Genomic DNA, 18,499 nt, shown 5'->3' with positions numbered 1-18,499 from the left:
TGAGCAGGCTGCGCTGGGTCACCGACACCTGGAGAACGAACATAAGCCCGTCCAAGAAATGCATTGGCATACTGATGCCGTGTTTGTTTCGATCAATGTCCAAAAGGCAAACAGCTGAGCCAAAGGTAGCTCTTTTTGATAACACCTCAGGTGAAGATTTAGGAGAAGATAACGATGTTGTAATTACCTGTGCTAAATTGGAACTGTGGATGCTCAATGAGCTATAAACAAGGTTACTCCGGTCCCCTTGGGGTAATTGTTTCAAAAGCCTGCAACAGTCTGGTCCAGTGCTGGCGAAATTGGAAGGGGTGGTATCCTGTAATTTCTCAGATCATTGAAGCATGTCTTGTGTATGGGCCGCAACTCAGGCTGATTTGAAATGGAAGCATAACTTTTTGTTCACTCTTACTGTAAGAGTCAAAGTCATTGGTCTTAATCAGCTTTTAACCCAGAGATGATAGAGGCCCGTGGGTCATTGGGCACCACCTGCACTGCTTTTTACATTTCAGTGAGTATTCCAATTCCTGTTAGGGAATATTTCTTCAGTCATGGCCACAGTGCTTCTATGAAAATCATGTTGTATTAGAATATGTGCACAGGTGGTTAAATCTATGTTCCACCGGATAGAAATAGCTTGGTTGTACAGAAATACACTCTATTTGATGCTCCTTGCAGATGGGCCGTCTGTTAATATTAGCATAATGGAATTCAGAGCACACTCACAGAAATTCACTAATTCATCACAGCATCAGGCCAAGCTAAATAATACTGTGGCCCTTGAGGTTTGAAAGGGCGATGTGTTTTCAAATATTAGAGCAGATTGACTGTTTACAGCCTAAACAAGTGCTGGACTTAATTGTTGAATCTTAATACAAGCAGGCAGCCTTGCATGGGGAGATGTCGTGTCCGTCATGCAGGGCTGACCATAGGACGCCGCGGATGGACGGGTTATCCCTCTGATCTTGCCGGCTTTCTCCTCAGCCCACACAACACCAAGTAATAGTGGAGTTCACGGCCGCAGCCTTGCTGCTGTGATGTCCCTCTGATTTCCAATCCTTCTCTGCATTTTGTCCTTTGTATCTGACTAGCAGGGCTCACTTTAATGCATGTATCTCAGGGAGAGGCGCAGCTAGTTTTATCAAAGTTTGATTATTATACAGTCAACCCCTTTTGAACATACCAACCGAACACTGGGCTGCCTGTAAGATTGAGAGATGAGAGGAATCACAATAAATGTGCCTCGGCAAATTGATGCCGGGATTGTCATTTTTGACTGCTGTATGAGAAAATGTAATATAATGCATCATCGCTGTGTGCGAAAGTCACAAGGTGTACATAGATTAAAACGCCCACACTGATGGACACACACACATACCCGCACAGGCACACACACATACATAATCAGGATAGCTTCAAAATGCATGCGTTGCAGGCACTCTGTCTTCTAGACGTGCTCCTGGCCATGATTAATAATGTGTTGCTTACATTATTTAGAATCTTTAAACTAGATGCCTCTTTATTAACATGCATATTACATTATCATGTAGGTTCAGGCCACATCAGTGTCATGTAGGCCCATCTTGTTCCCCATGAATTTAATTAAGCATGTTGTCCTCAGTGTGTATGGGTCTGCTGCAGGCTGCTCATGAGGACATGTTGTCCAGGAACGTCATTAACATTTCAAGTACATCAGAAATCCCACATCTCCATCAGATACATACAGTAGACCCAAGAGTGTAGAGACATAGGTGGAAGGACGGAAAGTTTGACTTACTGCAAAGATTAGAGGACAAATCTGATGACATCATGATCATGACAGTGATCATCACAGGAAATCAGTCACGTGGTCATTTCATGAAAGCAAGCTCTGTTCCTATACAGGACACTTACTGCATTAAATATCACGTGTTGACATTTACACAGAAGATATGAGATGATGTCGTGCCCATAAAACTCATTAAAGCCCCAGTCTGTCATTTTTTTTAGACAGAGAACTCAGAGCGTTTTTGCATATGGAATTCAAGATGTTAACAATTTGTTGGGTACTTTTGGATTGTTGATTGTGCTTTTAAAGCTGAAATATTCAACATTAAGTCAGATGGCTGCATGTGATGTGAAAGGAGTCGCTCTTAATGACAAGCCGACAGAGAATTATTACCTGATGCTGCAGTTCCCCCCACACTCCCCTTTGAGCTCATTGTTTTAGTTTTATAGCCAACTTTCCTGCTCCCACCTGCTGTCTGCCCAGCCCCGAGTGACTGACCGGTTGCTCAGGAGGTAGTGGAGACAAAAAGGAGAACGAATACTGGACTGCCGGGTGAGCAGACACACAACTTTAAATGTATGTTAATGTTGCTCTGCAGGATGTGTAAGCAGACAACTTTCTTTCTGAAGAGTCACTGTGGCGCCCAGTGACAGCGGCACCAGCCGTCACCATCTTGTCATCCTGCGTCTGATTCCACCAAACTCCCGGCTAATCCAAAAAGGGGAAATGAGGTGGAGTGTGGGTGGAGCTGAGGCAGACCGAATGAAGCCTGGTTGCAGAATCCTAGCAGCTAGCTGTCACTCAAAGCGGCCATGCCAATAATCATGTGCAACTTTAAGCTTTGATAGAATTTAAAGGAGTGAGTTATATAAAGAATCATCCACCGTACAGTTGTCATGACTGAGGCAAAACAGCTACAGAGACCAAAACTGTTTTTTGTACTAGGCTGTAACAATTACAATTATATCTGCTGTAAAGTTGAGCATTTCAATGGGGATTGACTCACTTTTGGAGCCAGCCTCAAGTGGTCATTCCAGTAACTGCAGTTTTTGGCAGCTTTGCTTCATTTTTCAGCAGCGGAGGTGATGGTGACGCCAGCGTTGTGGTTACACCTTGTTCCCCTGTCCCCAAGTCCCCAATTATCAATTTGTCATTATTTCCATGTCAGAGTAGAGAAATAAGGTGTTTTCTTAAAGATGCCAGGTACTCCTGTTCATCCTGTTGACTTTATAAGACATAATAATGTGGATCAAGGTGGTAATGTGATGTGGCTTAACCTTGAATTTCATTTACAGCATCAGAAGTCTCATTGTCATGTGCTGGCCCTCGCCCTGTGACCAACATTACAAAAAGGAGGGGTTAGGGAGAGTTTACAATTGTGCTATTATTCCCAATGTGTCCTGACAGGCTAAATACTTCAAATCAAGTTGAAAGGACACAAATTAATCTGGTTCGTTTGAATGGGATAATAAACCCTGTGTAATAAGCATTATATGGAAGTGAGTGGCAGCCTGTCTCTTGGCCTCTAGGTGTGTGTTAGAGAGTAAAAGAAAGCAAGAGAGAGAGAGGGAGTGAGGGAACATATGGGCCTGCGTGCTGATGTGTATGCCCATGTGTGCGTGTGTTGTCTGTTTATGCGTTTATGGATTTGTAACTCCAACTGGGGCGAGGGGGTGGGTTACAATTTTGTCTGTTGTGATCCAGTCCCAGCTGTGTCTCATTAGCTGCTGTCATTTTAATCCTCTTAGTCAAATCCCATAATTTTGTCCATCAACAAAAACATAAGCAACAGGGCAATGATTAAACTACCCGGTTCCAGCCATTCAAAATGGGGTAAGTCTAGATAGAGTCAACACTAGTTCATTCACTGGTGTTACGTAAAACAATCAGAAGGCCTTTCCTTTAAATTTTCATCGACTACTTGGTGCAAAGCTACGTTAATCTGGTTTGGACTCTGCAGAATTCTGGGAGCTGAAAGGATTTGCTGTTTGTAGCTTTACTCTGTTCATCTGCTGATTCTCTGGGGAGGATGAGCAGTTCGGTTACGTTACCACTCTGGATTCCTGCAGTCAAATTCTAGTTTACCCATGTGAATTTATTTGAAAATGTATGACTGATTCAGTCTCTGCCTCCCCGTGGCCGACAGTCCTCTCCCCTCAGTGATGAAAGCTATTTTTTTCTCTTTCCCCACACTGACAGCTGGTGTGTGCACTTCACCAGCAACACTTCAGCTCAGACCAGCTCTATGTATAGATCGCCGTCATCGGGAAAGCCTATTTCGGTGGCTCTTGCTGCTATGAATATATGTGCAACATTGCGCCGTGCTTTATTTCCGATGCAATTACCTCTTTCTCTCCAAATGAGCCCAATAATGCTGCAATGCGCAAGCTCTTCAGGGTACATAAAATCCAACTTCTTTCGTGATGAGAAACTCAACATGATTGTCCAAATGTCAAGCTGTCCCCCGAGAGGCATTGTAATGTACACAGAGCTTGTGGTTGGTTTTAATTGTGACATTTATGAGATGTGGGAGAGCAACATTTGTGCTCCCCTTCTCCTGTGCCAAAGCTACCCAGAGGATTCTTTTTTCCATGAGAGTGAATCGTCCATTAATTGTGGGTACAACTGGTGAATCGATCTGTCAGGTAGTATTTTCCTGAGCTGCAAATTAGTTTCCCTGGAAGCTGTTAGACTACCTATGAGAGGTTTGCAGTTTGTCTCTGCCCAGTGCATGGTAATACCACAATGTGTTCCCATAGCTTCCCATGATGCCTATAAAGTTCAAATCAACACATTGCAATTACCATCTATTCCTCAGTGTACAGCTGCCCGTGGTGGCTGCCTCCACCAGGAGAGTTAGGACAGGCTTCACTGCTTTATTCTCCCGTATGTCATCCTGGGCTGAAAAACAAGATTAAATTGGTTCTGCTCAACTATTTGCTGTCAGCTAAAAGTAGATGGTTCAGCCTCAGAGAAAAAGGTATCCTGTGAATCTGCGACCAAACACTCACTCAAACAGACAATAGCGGCCGTGCATGCACATATGCATGTGGATGCAGATGCACGTGCACATCCTCGCACTTGTAAACAAATAAACCCAAGAAATTCAAAGGCAGATTCAGAAATGCACAGGAAAAAAAAAAGCACTCACTGAGAGATCCTTGCACACGCTCGCACACAAATGCGAAAACACACGCTCGGTAAACGCGCACGCACAAAACACACACAGACCACACAGTCAAACATTAGTGGCGTGTCAGAAGTCTGTCATTTCTTGTTTGGAAGATGTGAAGGCGTAGGCCGGATTTGTGACCTTTGTTGTGACTGTGAGGCGTGTTTCTCCCTCTTTGGAGAAGATGATTAATTTCTGTTATTTACATTACTGCCCTGAAGGCTCCTCAATAGGCCTCACACATTTGTCATTTCCACTGCACTGTTTTTCAAATGGAAATGAAATAGAATGTACAGCCTCCTGGGTCCGCCTCGCCAAGACTCTTTTAAGCAGGGAAGGCGCCGGAAAAAACTGTATTTGCTCATAATAAAACAGCCGTGTCAACATGGCGCTGCAGCAGTCACACAGTGCAAAGTCTTTTGGCTCTAGTAAACAGCAAAAATAATCTTGAGGGCTATGAGGTGCTACGCTCCCACCATTCCCACACTGCTCTTGCTTAATTAGAGAGCTGATTGGATGGGCACAGTCCATAAACCAGCCATAACAGTGGTTTAATCCAGCTGCGGATATGCACTGCTTTTTTTTTTAACACTGGTTTATAGCCTGCAGGAACCATGACATCCCCAGATGTCTGTCTGTGTATTCCCACACCCATGCAGCAAGCGCGCACACACACACACACACACATCTTAGTGAAACACCTAGTGAATTTATGTTCACCCTGTTCTCACTTCCTCTTCCTCCTCCCTTCCAACAGTTGAGGGCTTATTTCTTTCACCTCCTGGGAGTGTGGCGATGGAGTAAAAGAAAAGTGAGAGGAAGAAACAGGGAGTTGAAGGGAAAGTGAGAAAGACTTGAAGGTGTCCTGAGAGCGCGTTTGCTTCATGGAAAACGCTGTGGCTAATCCTCTGAGTGTCACTGCACTCTCCGCATCCTAAATAAGAACCTTTTTCGTGCGGTAAGTACAGACACTTCCCGGGACGTGACTATCTCTGTCCCTCCCCCCCGTCTTTCTGCTGCTCACGCAGCCTTGGAAAAACACAAAACGCCATCAATAAACTGCATGAGCTTTGCTTCATCATGACCGTCATTAGCTTTCACCAACACAATTAGGCTTTTTATGCTGCTAGAAGAAAAACAGAAGCGAAAAGTCACTGTTTTCATCATTAGGGCCTGCTGAGTTTCACAGAAATGGTCTGATTGGAAAAACAGCAGCCACTGATGAGCCATAAATGAGTTATGGTCATTTATGATAATCAAAGCTACACTCCACACATACCTCATCCTATGTTAAACAAACACTTTATTTTCCCGATGAGAAGGACTGGCATTTGTTCCCTGGGGTGGTATTACTACAGCTGGCCTACAGCTGTGATCATAACTTACTGTCTCCATAATAGGCTTGGCCCTCTAAGCAAGCTGACCTGTTAGGCCTGGGACTGCTTGACAGCGGTAATTACACATGTGAGCCGTTTAAATGAGCATGATTAGCCAGTAACAAGCTGAAAGAGTGAAAGGAGGTGATTAGACAACTGCATGCTGATTCATCCGCCAGTGGGAAAAACCAAACTGCTGCAGGTGAATATTTGTGTTGCTTTATGCGGTAATAGTTGCTCTAACGATGTTTATACTCATGGTGGTAAGCCCAGCCATTACGAGAACCTTAAATTGTAATAAAATGTGGTTTTACTACTCTAATTTGGACAGGAGGCACACTAAGGCACAGTGAAATGGAAGTGTTTTTATGTTGCTGTGTCTGCTCAGGCAGATCAGAAAGTCGAAATCTATTTAATATCAGCAGTTCAGTTTGGGTTGCTCACCTTGTGTTTATTTCAGTCTCTTGTTTAATTTAACCACAGGCTTGCGTTGTCAGTGTAGCCCCTGAGCTACGCTCAAAGCCGCAGCATTGCCCTCTGGCCTTTTTTTCCCTTTGCGGATACAGAAACCCCTGGCTTAGCATATCAAAATATTCATTTTAATGTGGCAGGTTTATTTATAGAGCGAGGGATTTATAATTATTTTAGCATCAAAAGACATGCTGGAATGGGCCATTCTAAAGCTTGTATGTGCTACTCGCCATCATAATATCTGACAAGCAGCTCCAGGCAGCCAGAGTCCAGTCCTGACAGCGTTGTGGGATTTCAATAATGCTCCCTGTCCAAACTTTTCCCCATTCAGATATTCATGAGTTTAAACACATGCCTTTGCAATCATTTTTACAGCCACCGCAGTCGCTCCTGCGGGTGCACAAAACTTTAATTACCCATGAAACATACATTAAAACTTTTATGGATCGAGTTTGAACAGCGTTCCTCTGATCATTTTCAAGGGAGCCGAGTGCATCACAGCAGCAGAACAAAAGAAAAAGGAAAGTAGAGGAAAACATCTTGAACGCTTCGGGTGACTGATCTGCACTCGACACGGAGCGAACGGCGGAGTGTGACTGCACTGCCTTTTTGCAGGCAACTGAAAAAGAGCAAACGTTGCATTCAGTAGAACATGACACCAAATTAGACTCAGTGATTAGTGGCCTTAGTATGGGCCAGTAATAAAGCAGGACACATCTTCAGTAAATGCTCACAAATACGCGAGCCCATGCCCAAACACACGTTCGATAATGATCCTTCACTCAACTTGAAAAACTTATACAGCAGCAGGCCAGTTCCAGCAGCCATTGCCATTAATAACATATTAACGATGTATGTCTGCTTTGAAATTATAATATTTTTGCAGGGGCTCAATTTGAAATCCATCACGGTTGTGGGGGGCTCATTACTAGCATGTAGCTGAGGAATTATCGGAACAAGGCCCTTCGCTGCTTGTCTGTCATTACAATACTGTCAGATGTGCTTTGGCTAGGGGGGCTGTTAAAGGGAGCACGGGGACTTATCTGCTCAGCTGTAAAATGATTTTCTGTCTCTTCAAGAGATACCGGGAGTGTGTGTGTGGGGGGGTATCAGTGATCTGAGAGTAATTAAGATATGGGCTCACATCACACAAGGGCTTTGCACGTGGGAGACGAGCAGATAAAATTGAATGTGAAATAGTTGAGTTTAAAGGGGGACTTTGATTAATTACAAAAGTCTCAAAGGATGGTCCACCCCTCTTAAATAGAACTGCCATCCAATAGCAGCTGCTCTGGAGCTGATGACCTCAACACCTCCCCTTTATCTTTAATAGGCAGGTTATCTCGTTATTCATTGCAGCTCAGCCGTTCGTTTGCTTTATTGCTCTTTCTGCGAGACTGAAATACATCATTATCTTTGTATCAAGCTGTTCCATGTAAAGATTTTCTTTAAAGGGTAAGACAATCGTGCGCTCAATGGAATTTCAATTGAGTTTATGACACATAGCCTATTTACATTGTACTTTTCACTTTGGCTGCGTTCACTCACGTAAGGATGCTGAATACGAGGTTTCCTCAATACTATATTACTCTGAAAATAGCTGCTGATGTCATTTTGGGAAATGCATGAGACAGTAGGGTGAGAAGGTGTTACCAGGGTCCTGTGTGCACCAGATTTATGTGGCACATAATGGGAACATGACAAAGGGTCCTATGTTTCACGGTTCTGCATCTGTGCTCTCCAGGGCTCCTGTGTTAAGGTCCAATGTTCCCAGGGTTAAGGTTTTGACCTGAACACAATAGGAGGATTAATGTGTGTTAACAGAATAGTAGAAACCTGAGAACATAGATACGCTCCCAAGAAGACTGATAACACTCTCAACTGTACATTAAATATGCGGCTACAGCCAGCAGCTGCTTAGCTTAGCTTAGCACAGAGATTGGAAACTGGGGGGGGGGAAAAAAACATAGCCCTGTGATGGTTACAAAATCTGCCTAGCAGCAGCCCTAAAGTCCACCAAATAACACATTATACCTTATTTGCTTAATCCGTACAAAAATGGAACCGTTAAAGCGGTAATTCTTCGTTTCACGGGGGGTTACCTGACAAACTATGTATTGGCTCTGAGCAGTTGCCAGGCAACCAGTGGAAACTACAGGAAGTTATTGCTCCCAGCCAAGAAAAAGTCCAGTCAGTAAACTTTGTTTTACACTCTACCGTTTTTGTACAAATTAACCATACAGATACAGCGTGTTATTTAGTGAGCTTCAGAGCTGGTGGGAGGTGGATTTGGTTGTAGCCTTGAACAGAAAAATATGAGCGTGGTATCGATCCTCTCATCTAACCCTGCCACAAAGGGAATAAGTATAATTCCCAAAATGCTGAACAATTTATTTGACTGTCGCTGGTGGAAACATCAGCCCCCTGCAGTATTTATGCGATGCCGTGTGCATTCATTTGGTCAAATTCTGCATTGCTTGGGCTCAATTCCCCACAGAAAATAATTGTTCATTTATAGTCTGATGAGTTACACAACAAAAGCAGTGGGAAGTGAATGTGGAAATAATGAAATATGCTAAGAGAAGCAGCTCGCGCTGGGCTTTCTTATGAATTGATCACCATTCCCTGTCATCGCCTCTCTGTCCATATCATTTCCTGTGACTCTCTGGTCTGTGCGCTCTCTAGTAGAGCAGAAATGATTTTACAAAAGCAGCTGAAAGAAGCTTTAAAGTGCTGATGCTTATCGCAGTTTACTGACATGATGTATTTAGAAAAAGCCCTCCTTCATTTACTCTTCCTCCAAGCTGCGATGCTTATGATTGATAAAACTTTCAAAGGGAGTAAATTGATTTGCCTCCTCCTAGCAGGGTTAATAGGCCACACTTGTATACACCCAACAAAGTCTGCAGTTTGCTTCTCAACCCGTGTCTCCCTGGGCGCCTGGACAGCATCACAAGATAGCCGGCTCTATGACAAACCTCAGTTCAGTGGTTGTTCCACTGAATACTAGTCACAGTAGACTGACAATTCCTTCATACGGGGAGGGACAGACACAAGTAAAATAAATAAATAAATGAATAAATAAGGAAGGGGACACGAGACGAAAGAGAAGCCGATTTCGCAGTCCAGATAAAGGAGAGGTGGAAGAGCTGTGTGCTGCGCCTTCATGATGATATTTCACCCTGAACAAACAAGCTGAGCCGCATAGAGAGAGGAAAGCATCGATCTACCCGGCTCCAATCATAATACATCCACTTTTCCCCAAGTTTACTTTCTGGCATTCTATCAGGACTTTATAAATTATTTTGGGTGACAAATCGATCTGTCGCTTTGCCCCTCTCTCTGCTGAGTGAAGGGAAACTTGTGAGCGGCGTGTGCGAGCTTATGTAAATGTGTCTGTGCATGTGAGCGTGTGTGTGTGTGTGTGTGTGTGGATACGCTCGCATGACTGTTTGTGTGTCGTCTGCTTTGGAGGCATCATCTGCCATCTGGCCTCAAAGTACAGGGGCCACATGGTGGGAAAGCAAATGTCACTGGTCAGGCCAGCCAATGCCAAGTCCCGACAAATGACGTCAGGAGAAGCCCACACTGTCACTGCCCAAACAAACAACCCTGCCCCCGAGTCCGATCCCCTCCTGACCCTTTGCCTCACTGTCGGCTGTCTGTAATGATGGCGATGGCGATCTAGGAATTAAAGCTTATCCTAACGTGGCACTCAGCGGCAGTCCTCCTAGAAAAGTGCTGAACGCTGAGAAACAAGTATAATATATCTTTAGGGATTAGATAGAAGTTTAGAGGGTGCGGAGAAAACTGATGGCCTCATCTTGTGAGTATTTATGGACTTTCATCCCAGTCAGATCATCTTAAAAGACAACAGAAAACAGATCCAGAAAATTGATTCAGTATCTAAGTCTGTGCCAACCATATTAAAGCCAGTGACATCTAAGTATCAATCAGAAATGGTGATGAAATTCTGAACACAATTCAATGAAACGGTACTTCACATCTGCCAAACAAATACGACTCCAATGTAGATAGATTAATATTTTTTTCTATTTTTGGATGCCATCCCATGCGCTCCAACATGCCCGTCATTTGTATCGACGCGTGCCAATGACGGCCAGTGAACTCTGAATGTGCTGGTTGAAGCCTGATCTGATCCTGAGCCCAACTTTCCGTCTTAGCCGTCACTTCAGCGCACAGAAGCATCAGGAACATAAAGGTTTCAACGCTTGCCACAGGTTCATTTCGGGGCTGCGGCGGTGTGAACCTGTTAAAAGCCTTTTGTTTGGATGCTCACATAGCATCTGCTCAGCACCTCTGCAATGGGAACTGTGTTCAACAGATGAGGTGAGCAAACAATGCGATGTCCTTGGAAAAGAATTACTATTTCAATGATGGTTTGCCAGTTGGGTACCATGCTGTCTTTGGTTTTTAATTACACACACGAGATAAACACACATCTGCATTTGCCTGCACCGCTACAAGGCCAAAGAAATACTACAAGGTTGAAGTGAGAAGACAAGGTGAGGGAATGCGTGGATCTGTTTCCTTTCATGGCCTTTATATTTTCCAGCTCGTGAGCAGCGGTGGTTAAGGGACTCGCGGCTGATCTTGCAGTGATATACTGTGCTCGAGGAGTTCTCAGAGCCCCAGACGCATGCTGCAGTGTATGTGCTTCAGATATAGCCACAAGCACTCACAGTGACAGACACCTCCCTTTTCTCTTCTAATCCCTTCTACACCTCTTCACCAGATGACAAGAGCTACTTTCCCTATAGACACAGTGAGAAGGAGCAAGGTGAAAAACAATTAAAATTGCGCCAGTGGGTGGAACACTTATCCCCATCTCATTTGTTTCCCATCCAGAATGTGCTGTATATATAAATGATTTAATGAGTAAGACCATATTTAAACTGCAATTTTGCGTGTTTTGCCAGCCCGGTATGGTGCTAGTTATGTAGGTTTTAACATATTTGGTTGTCTCTAGTGGCAGCAGAGAATGAAGTTACAAAACTTAAATGATAAAAAAAGCAGATAGCATTACAAGCGATGTGAACCACACATACCCATATGGCCCATTTATATCTTTCTGACAACCAGCAGTTGTTGAATTACAGATTATTCCAGCAGTCCTGACGGGGATAAAACTACTCATACCGTCCTCAAGCGCAAACATCAGCCTCCCTTGTCTTTAAGTACACACACATACACACACAAAAACACACATATAAATAGCTTCACACGAGTGCATGCATGCACGTTGACACCGAGACACACACACATACACCAGCTGCCATATGCAATAACGAAACAAGAAGACCTACTCTATTTTACACATCCGCAGGGGGTCAATAACTCATTAGAGCCGAGGAAAGGCAGAGGCAGCTGAGGGAGATGACGTGGCTGGAGATGGGCTGTGTGGCTGCGGGCTGTTCACCTGAGGATATCAGCATGTCGCTGTGCCCGGAGGTCACGAGGACGATTCATGACTTCATTAGCAGCATGTCATAAAACATGCCAGGGTGTTTCCGGGCCTGAAATAGGGTGCTGTGCGCAATTTGCCTGTTTTATTCGTCTCTAACCTTTTTCTCCCTTTCTGGGATTTTTACTGCTCGTCCCATTGGCCTTTTATTTATTATCCCTTTATCGCTTGTCATGAACTTTGCATCTCGTCGAAATGCTCCATAAAAACAAAGTTTATTGTGAGGTTAAACTAGACCTCCGTCCCACTACCAACCCAGTGCAGAGAGCATTCAGCCTGTATGATTGTCTTAAAAGGCTTTGAAGCAAGTATTTGCACTGTAGATGATACATGCTGCTCACGTGTTATTTCTGGCCTAAGCATAGGAAATCGCTTCAATAATTTCAAATATTTTGAGTTTCTCTAATTGATGACCCAAATCAAACGGCGGCTGCCCCTTCACTTCTTCTTTAACAAGCCCTGGCACGTCTCCAGTGAAGGGGACTCATCTGTTTAATCATCTCAATCACTGAGCTGGACCTGACTAAATATAGAATACAGCAAACAGGCTGCAGTGTGGGCTGCACTAGCGTACTACAGTGGACAGACTGTTGCTGTCAGCGGATCAAATGCAAAAAAGATGGCCTTGTGTGTGTGTGTGTGTGTGTGTTTGTTTTGGGTGCATGCCTTTACGTTACAACACTGACCACACTTAAGGACCTGTTTACGAAACGTATCCTGTTACACAACCTAATCCCAAACGCTTCAGCATCACTTCGGTGGTACAAGTTCAAATCGGCAGCAGGCTCTATCTGGCTCGACAGGACATGAGCCTGATTATGTATTATTATTAGTGGAAGCCACGGCTAAACGTAATGTCTGCATGTTTTTGAGGTTTACGCATTGGTTTTACAACCATCTTTGAACTTAGGTCCACGCAAAAATACAGCAAAAATGCCGGATGAGTTGTTCAACCTTGTTGAGGACACATGCTAATTACGTGATCCAAAGAGTAAATCCATAAACACACAGACGATGTAATTAAATCATCGGCACCGCTCTGTGTCAACACCAATCATATGAAATGACCTTGGAACCTCTTGGAATGGAGCGCGTTCATAAAGTATGTCGGTACCTCGGATGGTGGCAGGTTTCACTTGTTGAAAAACCTTGTGATGATTTAGAGAATTAAACTGAAGGCAAATGGACACGTGATGCATGAAAGATAAAACCTGTCATGTATTTTGAGTTGTCACACACTCATTTCACTGAGCAAATATAACCGTGTTCTGTCAGAAATATCAGAAATTCAGAACATTTCTGACAAATTGCTTTGCTTTGCTTAAATTACAGAACATGTTAAATGCTAAATAACCACTCTGACTACATTTTAAATTAAAACACAGTGGCTATCTGTGCTCTGACAAGCTTGCAGCTAGTCTGGCATCCAGCTCAGCTGGGACGCCTGTGTTTGGTGCCATTTGGCAACCGCTGGAATATTTAAATGCCCTGATGAATACATAGCCCCTGGGCCTGACTGCTCAAACTGAACACTGACTGTGCTCTGACATGCTCAGCATACACTAATGGGACTTCTGACAGTCCTGTGCATTCATCCTACAAAAACTCAGCATTGTGCCAGAGGGGATGAGGGGCAGAGTGTGAAAGTAGTGCAAAGGCTGAAGATCTGGAAAACAAAAGCCACAGGTCTGACTGGTGCAACATCAAATGTGCCCATCAGCTGCCTGTCAAACTGTCCACTGGACCACTTCTTTCTCACTTGTTGCAAACTACAGTACAGCACTTTGGAGAGCGGTAGGTTCCCTAAAGCGAATGAATCCACGCCTCACTCCGCTTGGGGCTGAGAGTCTGTATTAATGGTCAATGAGACCGTCCATTTTCTCCAGGCTCAGCAGCAGTGTGTGCTTAAGCGTGACTCTGAAGCCCTGTGCTCCTCGCTGAAGCTGTAGAAGATCTACAGTTAACCGACTACACAAAAACAAGGCAGGAAACGCGCGCACAGGCACGTCTGCGGAAGGCTCTGGAGCTGTCCGTGGTGCTGAAAAACAAACACAAAAACGGTTGTAAAACGGCACCGAAATCCGTTCAAGGCTGACTGGGAGCGTGCTCTTTATGTCCTAATGTGTGGATCTGAAGCCCAATACGGTCCACGCTACGAGCACGCGCTTCGCAGTGGACGCAGCTGCATCGAATCCCCCCCGGAGATGCCAATGTTGTGTTATAGAAGACAAGAGACATTTCATTGATTATGCTTATTTTGGAAAATGTCAGTAGAGCAGTGCAGCCCGATGATTTTGACCTTTTAAAGCCGTGTAACTCCGCAGATCAGCATTACAGAACGATGCAATCCAAGAAACGTTATTGATCACGATTTGTTGCTGATCCGAAATCCGTGTGTTTACTATTATTCTAAAAAAAAAAAGCCCCAATAATAAGCCTGAATATTGCGGTCGATACATTTCGCCAAGTACAGCAGCCTGTGAGAGTTTTAATAGCGTGGTTCTAAACTCCCCAAAACTGAGCAGTATCAGAATGATTATTTTTAATTTTCTCCAAAGAAAAAAGAGGAAAACTTAAATCACTTTGTGCATTAATGTGGTCGGAGACCCACACGGAAAATAAGCCACCTTAATCAAGATATTTCACGATATTCATTGTATCACATACGATATTATGCACTTGGGGTAAGTTGAATTGAGAGGGCTCACGGTGTGCAGCGGGGGGGTACACACCAACATAAGCGTTAACTTGAGATTTGGGAGATGCCGCCTACTTAGACCACCATTACGCATTGATTAGTCCCCTCAGAGTGAAGCAGCAGAGGAATCTCCGGGTGCAGATAGGACCACTCCTCTCTCTCTCTCTGCATACGATTCTCTCTCCTCTCTCCACAGTCGGGGCTCGGTGGTGAGGAGGGAGGGGGGAGGGGGGTGGTCTTGCAGTCGACGGGAGGAACAGGAGTTTATTGAGGAGTAGCTGCAACGGGAGGAAAAACGCATGCAACTGAGCGCCGCTGCCTCGCGAATGGTGAGAAGAGAGAGGAGGGGGGGAAGAAAAAAGAGGAGAGAGAGGATCGCGCTCGGACGAATGACCGCTCTCTGCCGAGAAACTGCCGCTTGAATTGTTTAACTTGTTGATGCGACGTTATTCTACTGTTTTTCCTCTATCGTCTGGCCGCAGTGACAGATAGATGGGTGGCGGAATCGCAAGTATTCTCCTCCGAGGAAAGGCATCTTATTAAACTCACCGTGGATGCAGTTTAAAGAGCAGCCTTAACCTAAGGTGGGTGGTTTTCCGTTACTTGGATTTTCATTGAAAAAAAAATCTATTCCTGCTTATTGATGGCTGACGTTTTCGAAATCCCAATTCATATTCTGCCGCAAAGTAGGCTTCCATAACTGAACAATTACAATGGGGAAAAGGCTTGAGAGTGATACTCAACAGTGCTATGCGCAGTATCAGTCCAAGTAAATGGCTTTGTGTGTGTTCTTATCACATTCCGTTAAGCCGAGGTGCTCCAGAAGCCTAACCATCGGTGTCTATCTATCTGCTGTTCTCCCTGCAGATGCAATTCATCTCTGAGCCATAGCACTGTGATAACCGGAGCGGGGTTGTATTTAACACTGTAGGTCAGCATGGCAGCAGGTGTAGCGGCATGGCTCCCATTCGCCCGAGCGGCGGCCATCGGATGGATGCCCGTGGCGAGCACCCCGATGCCCATCCCTCCCCAAGACAAGAAGAAGGGCCAGGACGGGCTCATCATCCTCAACGTGAGCGGGACCAAGTTTCAGACGTGGCGGACCACTTTGGAGAGGTACCCGGACACTTTGCTGGGGAGCACGGAGAGGGACTTCTTTTTCCACGAGGAGACGAATGAGTACTTTTTCGACCGTGACCCTGACATCTTCAGACATATCCTCAATTTTTACCGCACGGGGAAACTACACTACCCGCGCCAAGAATGCATATCCGCGTACGACGAGGAGCTCGCTTTCTTTGGTATAATCCCCGAGATCATCGGGGACTGCTGTTACGAGGAGTACAAGGACCGGAGGCGCGAGAACGCAGAGAGGCTTCAAGACGACGAGGAGATGGACATGAACAATGACGTCACGCCGGTGAACCTGACTTACCGGGAGTTCCTGTGGCGGGCTTTTGAAAACCCTCACACCAGCACCTTAGCTCTGGTCTTCTACTATGTCACAGGCTTCTTCATCGCCATATCAGTGATGGCCAACGTGGTGGAGACGGTTCCGTGCGGGACTCTGCCCAACAGGTCAAAGGAGATGTCCTGTGGAGACCGTTACGCGCTGGCTTTCTTTTGTTTAGACACTGCGTGCGTCATGATATTCACTGTTGAGTATCTCCTCCGTTTGATCGCAGCTCCCAGCCGCTACAAGTTCATGAAAAGTGTGATGAGCGTCATCGACGTGGTCGCCATCATGCCTTACTACATCGGCCTGGTCATGACCGACAATGACCAGGTGAGCGGCGCTTTCGTCACGCTGAGAGTCTTCCGGGTGTTTCGGATTTTCAAGTTCTCCCGACACTCCGCGGGGCTGCGCATCCTGGGCTACACATTGAAGAGCTGCGCCTCCGAACTGGGCTTCCTACTATTCTCCCTCACCATGGCCATCATTATCTTCGCGACGGTCATGTTTTATGCAGAAAAAGGCTCCACAGCCAGCAAGTTCACCAGTATCCCCGCAGCGTTTTGGTACACCATTGTCACCATGACAACACTCGGGTAGGTGCCTGCATATAAGTCCATAAAACCCCCAACGCTTACCCTGCTCACCATAAATCACATCCTCAGCTGGGTTATTACCTAAATGAAACGGCTGTATTTTTTACCTTAACACGACGCAAAAACAAGTCCTCAGCAGCTTAATTAGAATAACACCATGTATTAATCAGCTGTTCTTTATTTCTAATTCTTGAGGGGTACTTTGAATTAGCTTGAAGAGCGACACAGTGGAATTGGCACAAATGTTGGGCCACTGTTTGAACTAATTGTGGCGTGGCCACAGGTGCGCATTTACTGGCCACATTAACGACCTCGAGCACTGCTCAGCCAATAGGAGGGCAGGAGCGACCTGTTTTGTGGAGGGATCTGTGCGTCATTCATTGCCTATCAATAGGCTTGAACCTCACAAGCAGCTCTTGTCTGAAGGTTAGGCCTCGTTGCTGCCCGTTTTTTAAGGGTCCTTAATGGAGGTGCTCTTTTGGAAAGGTTACCGCAATGGACACAAACACTGCGGCCAATCAACAGACGGTGCAGGGGTGTTTTTTTTTTTATTTTCAATTTTAGTTTCACCTTAAAGGAGAGCTGATTAACCAAGCAAAAAAAAAAAAAAACACAACACAACACAACACAACAACAAAGCACCCAACTGGCCAAGATCCTGCATGCCGCATTTTATAGGCATTTAAAGGCAAAGTAGTTTACGAAATGTATAGATCACACACACACACAATCACACACACACACACACACACACACACACACACCGCGACCCAACACCACCTCCCCCTGTCTCTCATTCATTCTCTCTCGGCTATAACGAGGTGCAGTAAATATTTGAATGCTAATTTCATGCTCATGAACAACGTCAGCTGCACTATGTGCTGATGTGGCATAAAACAATTAAACGCGCTTAAGACGATTACATCAAATTAATTTGTATTGATGAGCGCACTCAACCGCTCAGCTGCACGGCGTGGGTTAACATTATTATTGTTATTATTACCACTATTCGCTCCGGCTCAGCGTTCTGGTGCGGCGCGCTTTCCAATGTGCTGAAAAGTTGTGTCAATTAGCTGATTGACTTCCGTTTGTTTTGTTTTTTTTGTTTTTTTTTTAAAATCTGATCAAAATGAATAAAGCCAGTGCGGCGTTTTGGCTGCCTGAGGCGCGATTGCAAGTTATACAGTAGGAAATAATAATTAGACCGTTTCTAATTCTTCGGGTGTAAAAATATCCTGGTTGCTTTCTTTACTCTGCACGTCTGGTGTTGAGCAGCCACTCAGCCTGAGTTAGTCCTCACGCCCTCCTCTTCACTGCTGACACAGAAATGAGGTCCTGTTGAAATAATGTTGTCTTTTAATTTCAAAGTCATAACATCACAGATCAAACATTGCAAAACAAATTGCCACTGGCTGTGTGTACTTGGGTGTGCATGCCCGTGCTCGCCTGTGTGTCTGCAGGTGTGTGTGTGTGTGTTTGAAAT

General features: G+C 44.9%; 1 protein-coding gene across 1 annotated transcript in view; it reads left to right on the top strand.

Moving 5' to 3' along the window:
* The first annotated feature begins 15,904 nt into the window (after positions 1-15,904).
* The window catches only part of LOC121608351 (potassium voltage-gated channel subfamily D member 2-like), a 32,282-nt gene continuing 29,687 nt past the window's right edge, over positions 15,905-18,499 (top strand). The window contains exon 1 of the mRNA XM_041939606.1: positions 15,905-17,016. Coding sequence (XP_041795540.1) covers positions 15,905-17,016 — 1,112 coding nt within the window. The remainder of the gene's footprint in view (positions 17,017-18,499) is intronic.

This window comes from Chelmon rostratus, chromosome 6, assembly GCF_017976325.1.
Source record: "Chelmon rostratus isolate fCheRos1 chromosome 6, fCheRos1.pri, whole genome shotgun sequence".
NCBI lineage: Eukaryota > Metazoa > Chordata > Actinopteri > Chaetodontiformes > Chaetodontidae > Chelmon > Chelmon rostratus.
The sequence above is the reverse complement of the archived record's forward strand: the minus strand, read 5'-3'. Positions and strand labels throughout refer to the sequence as shown.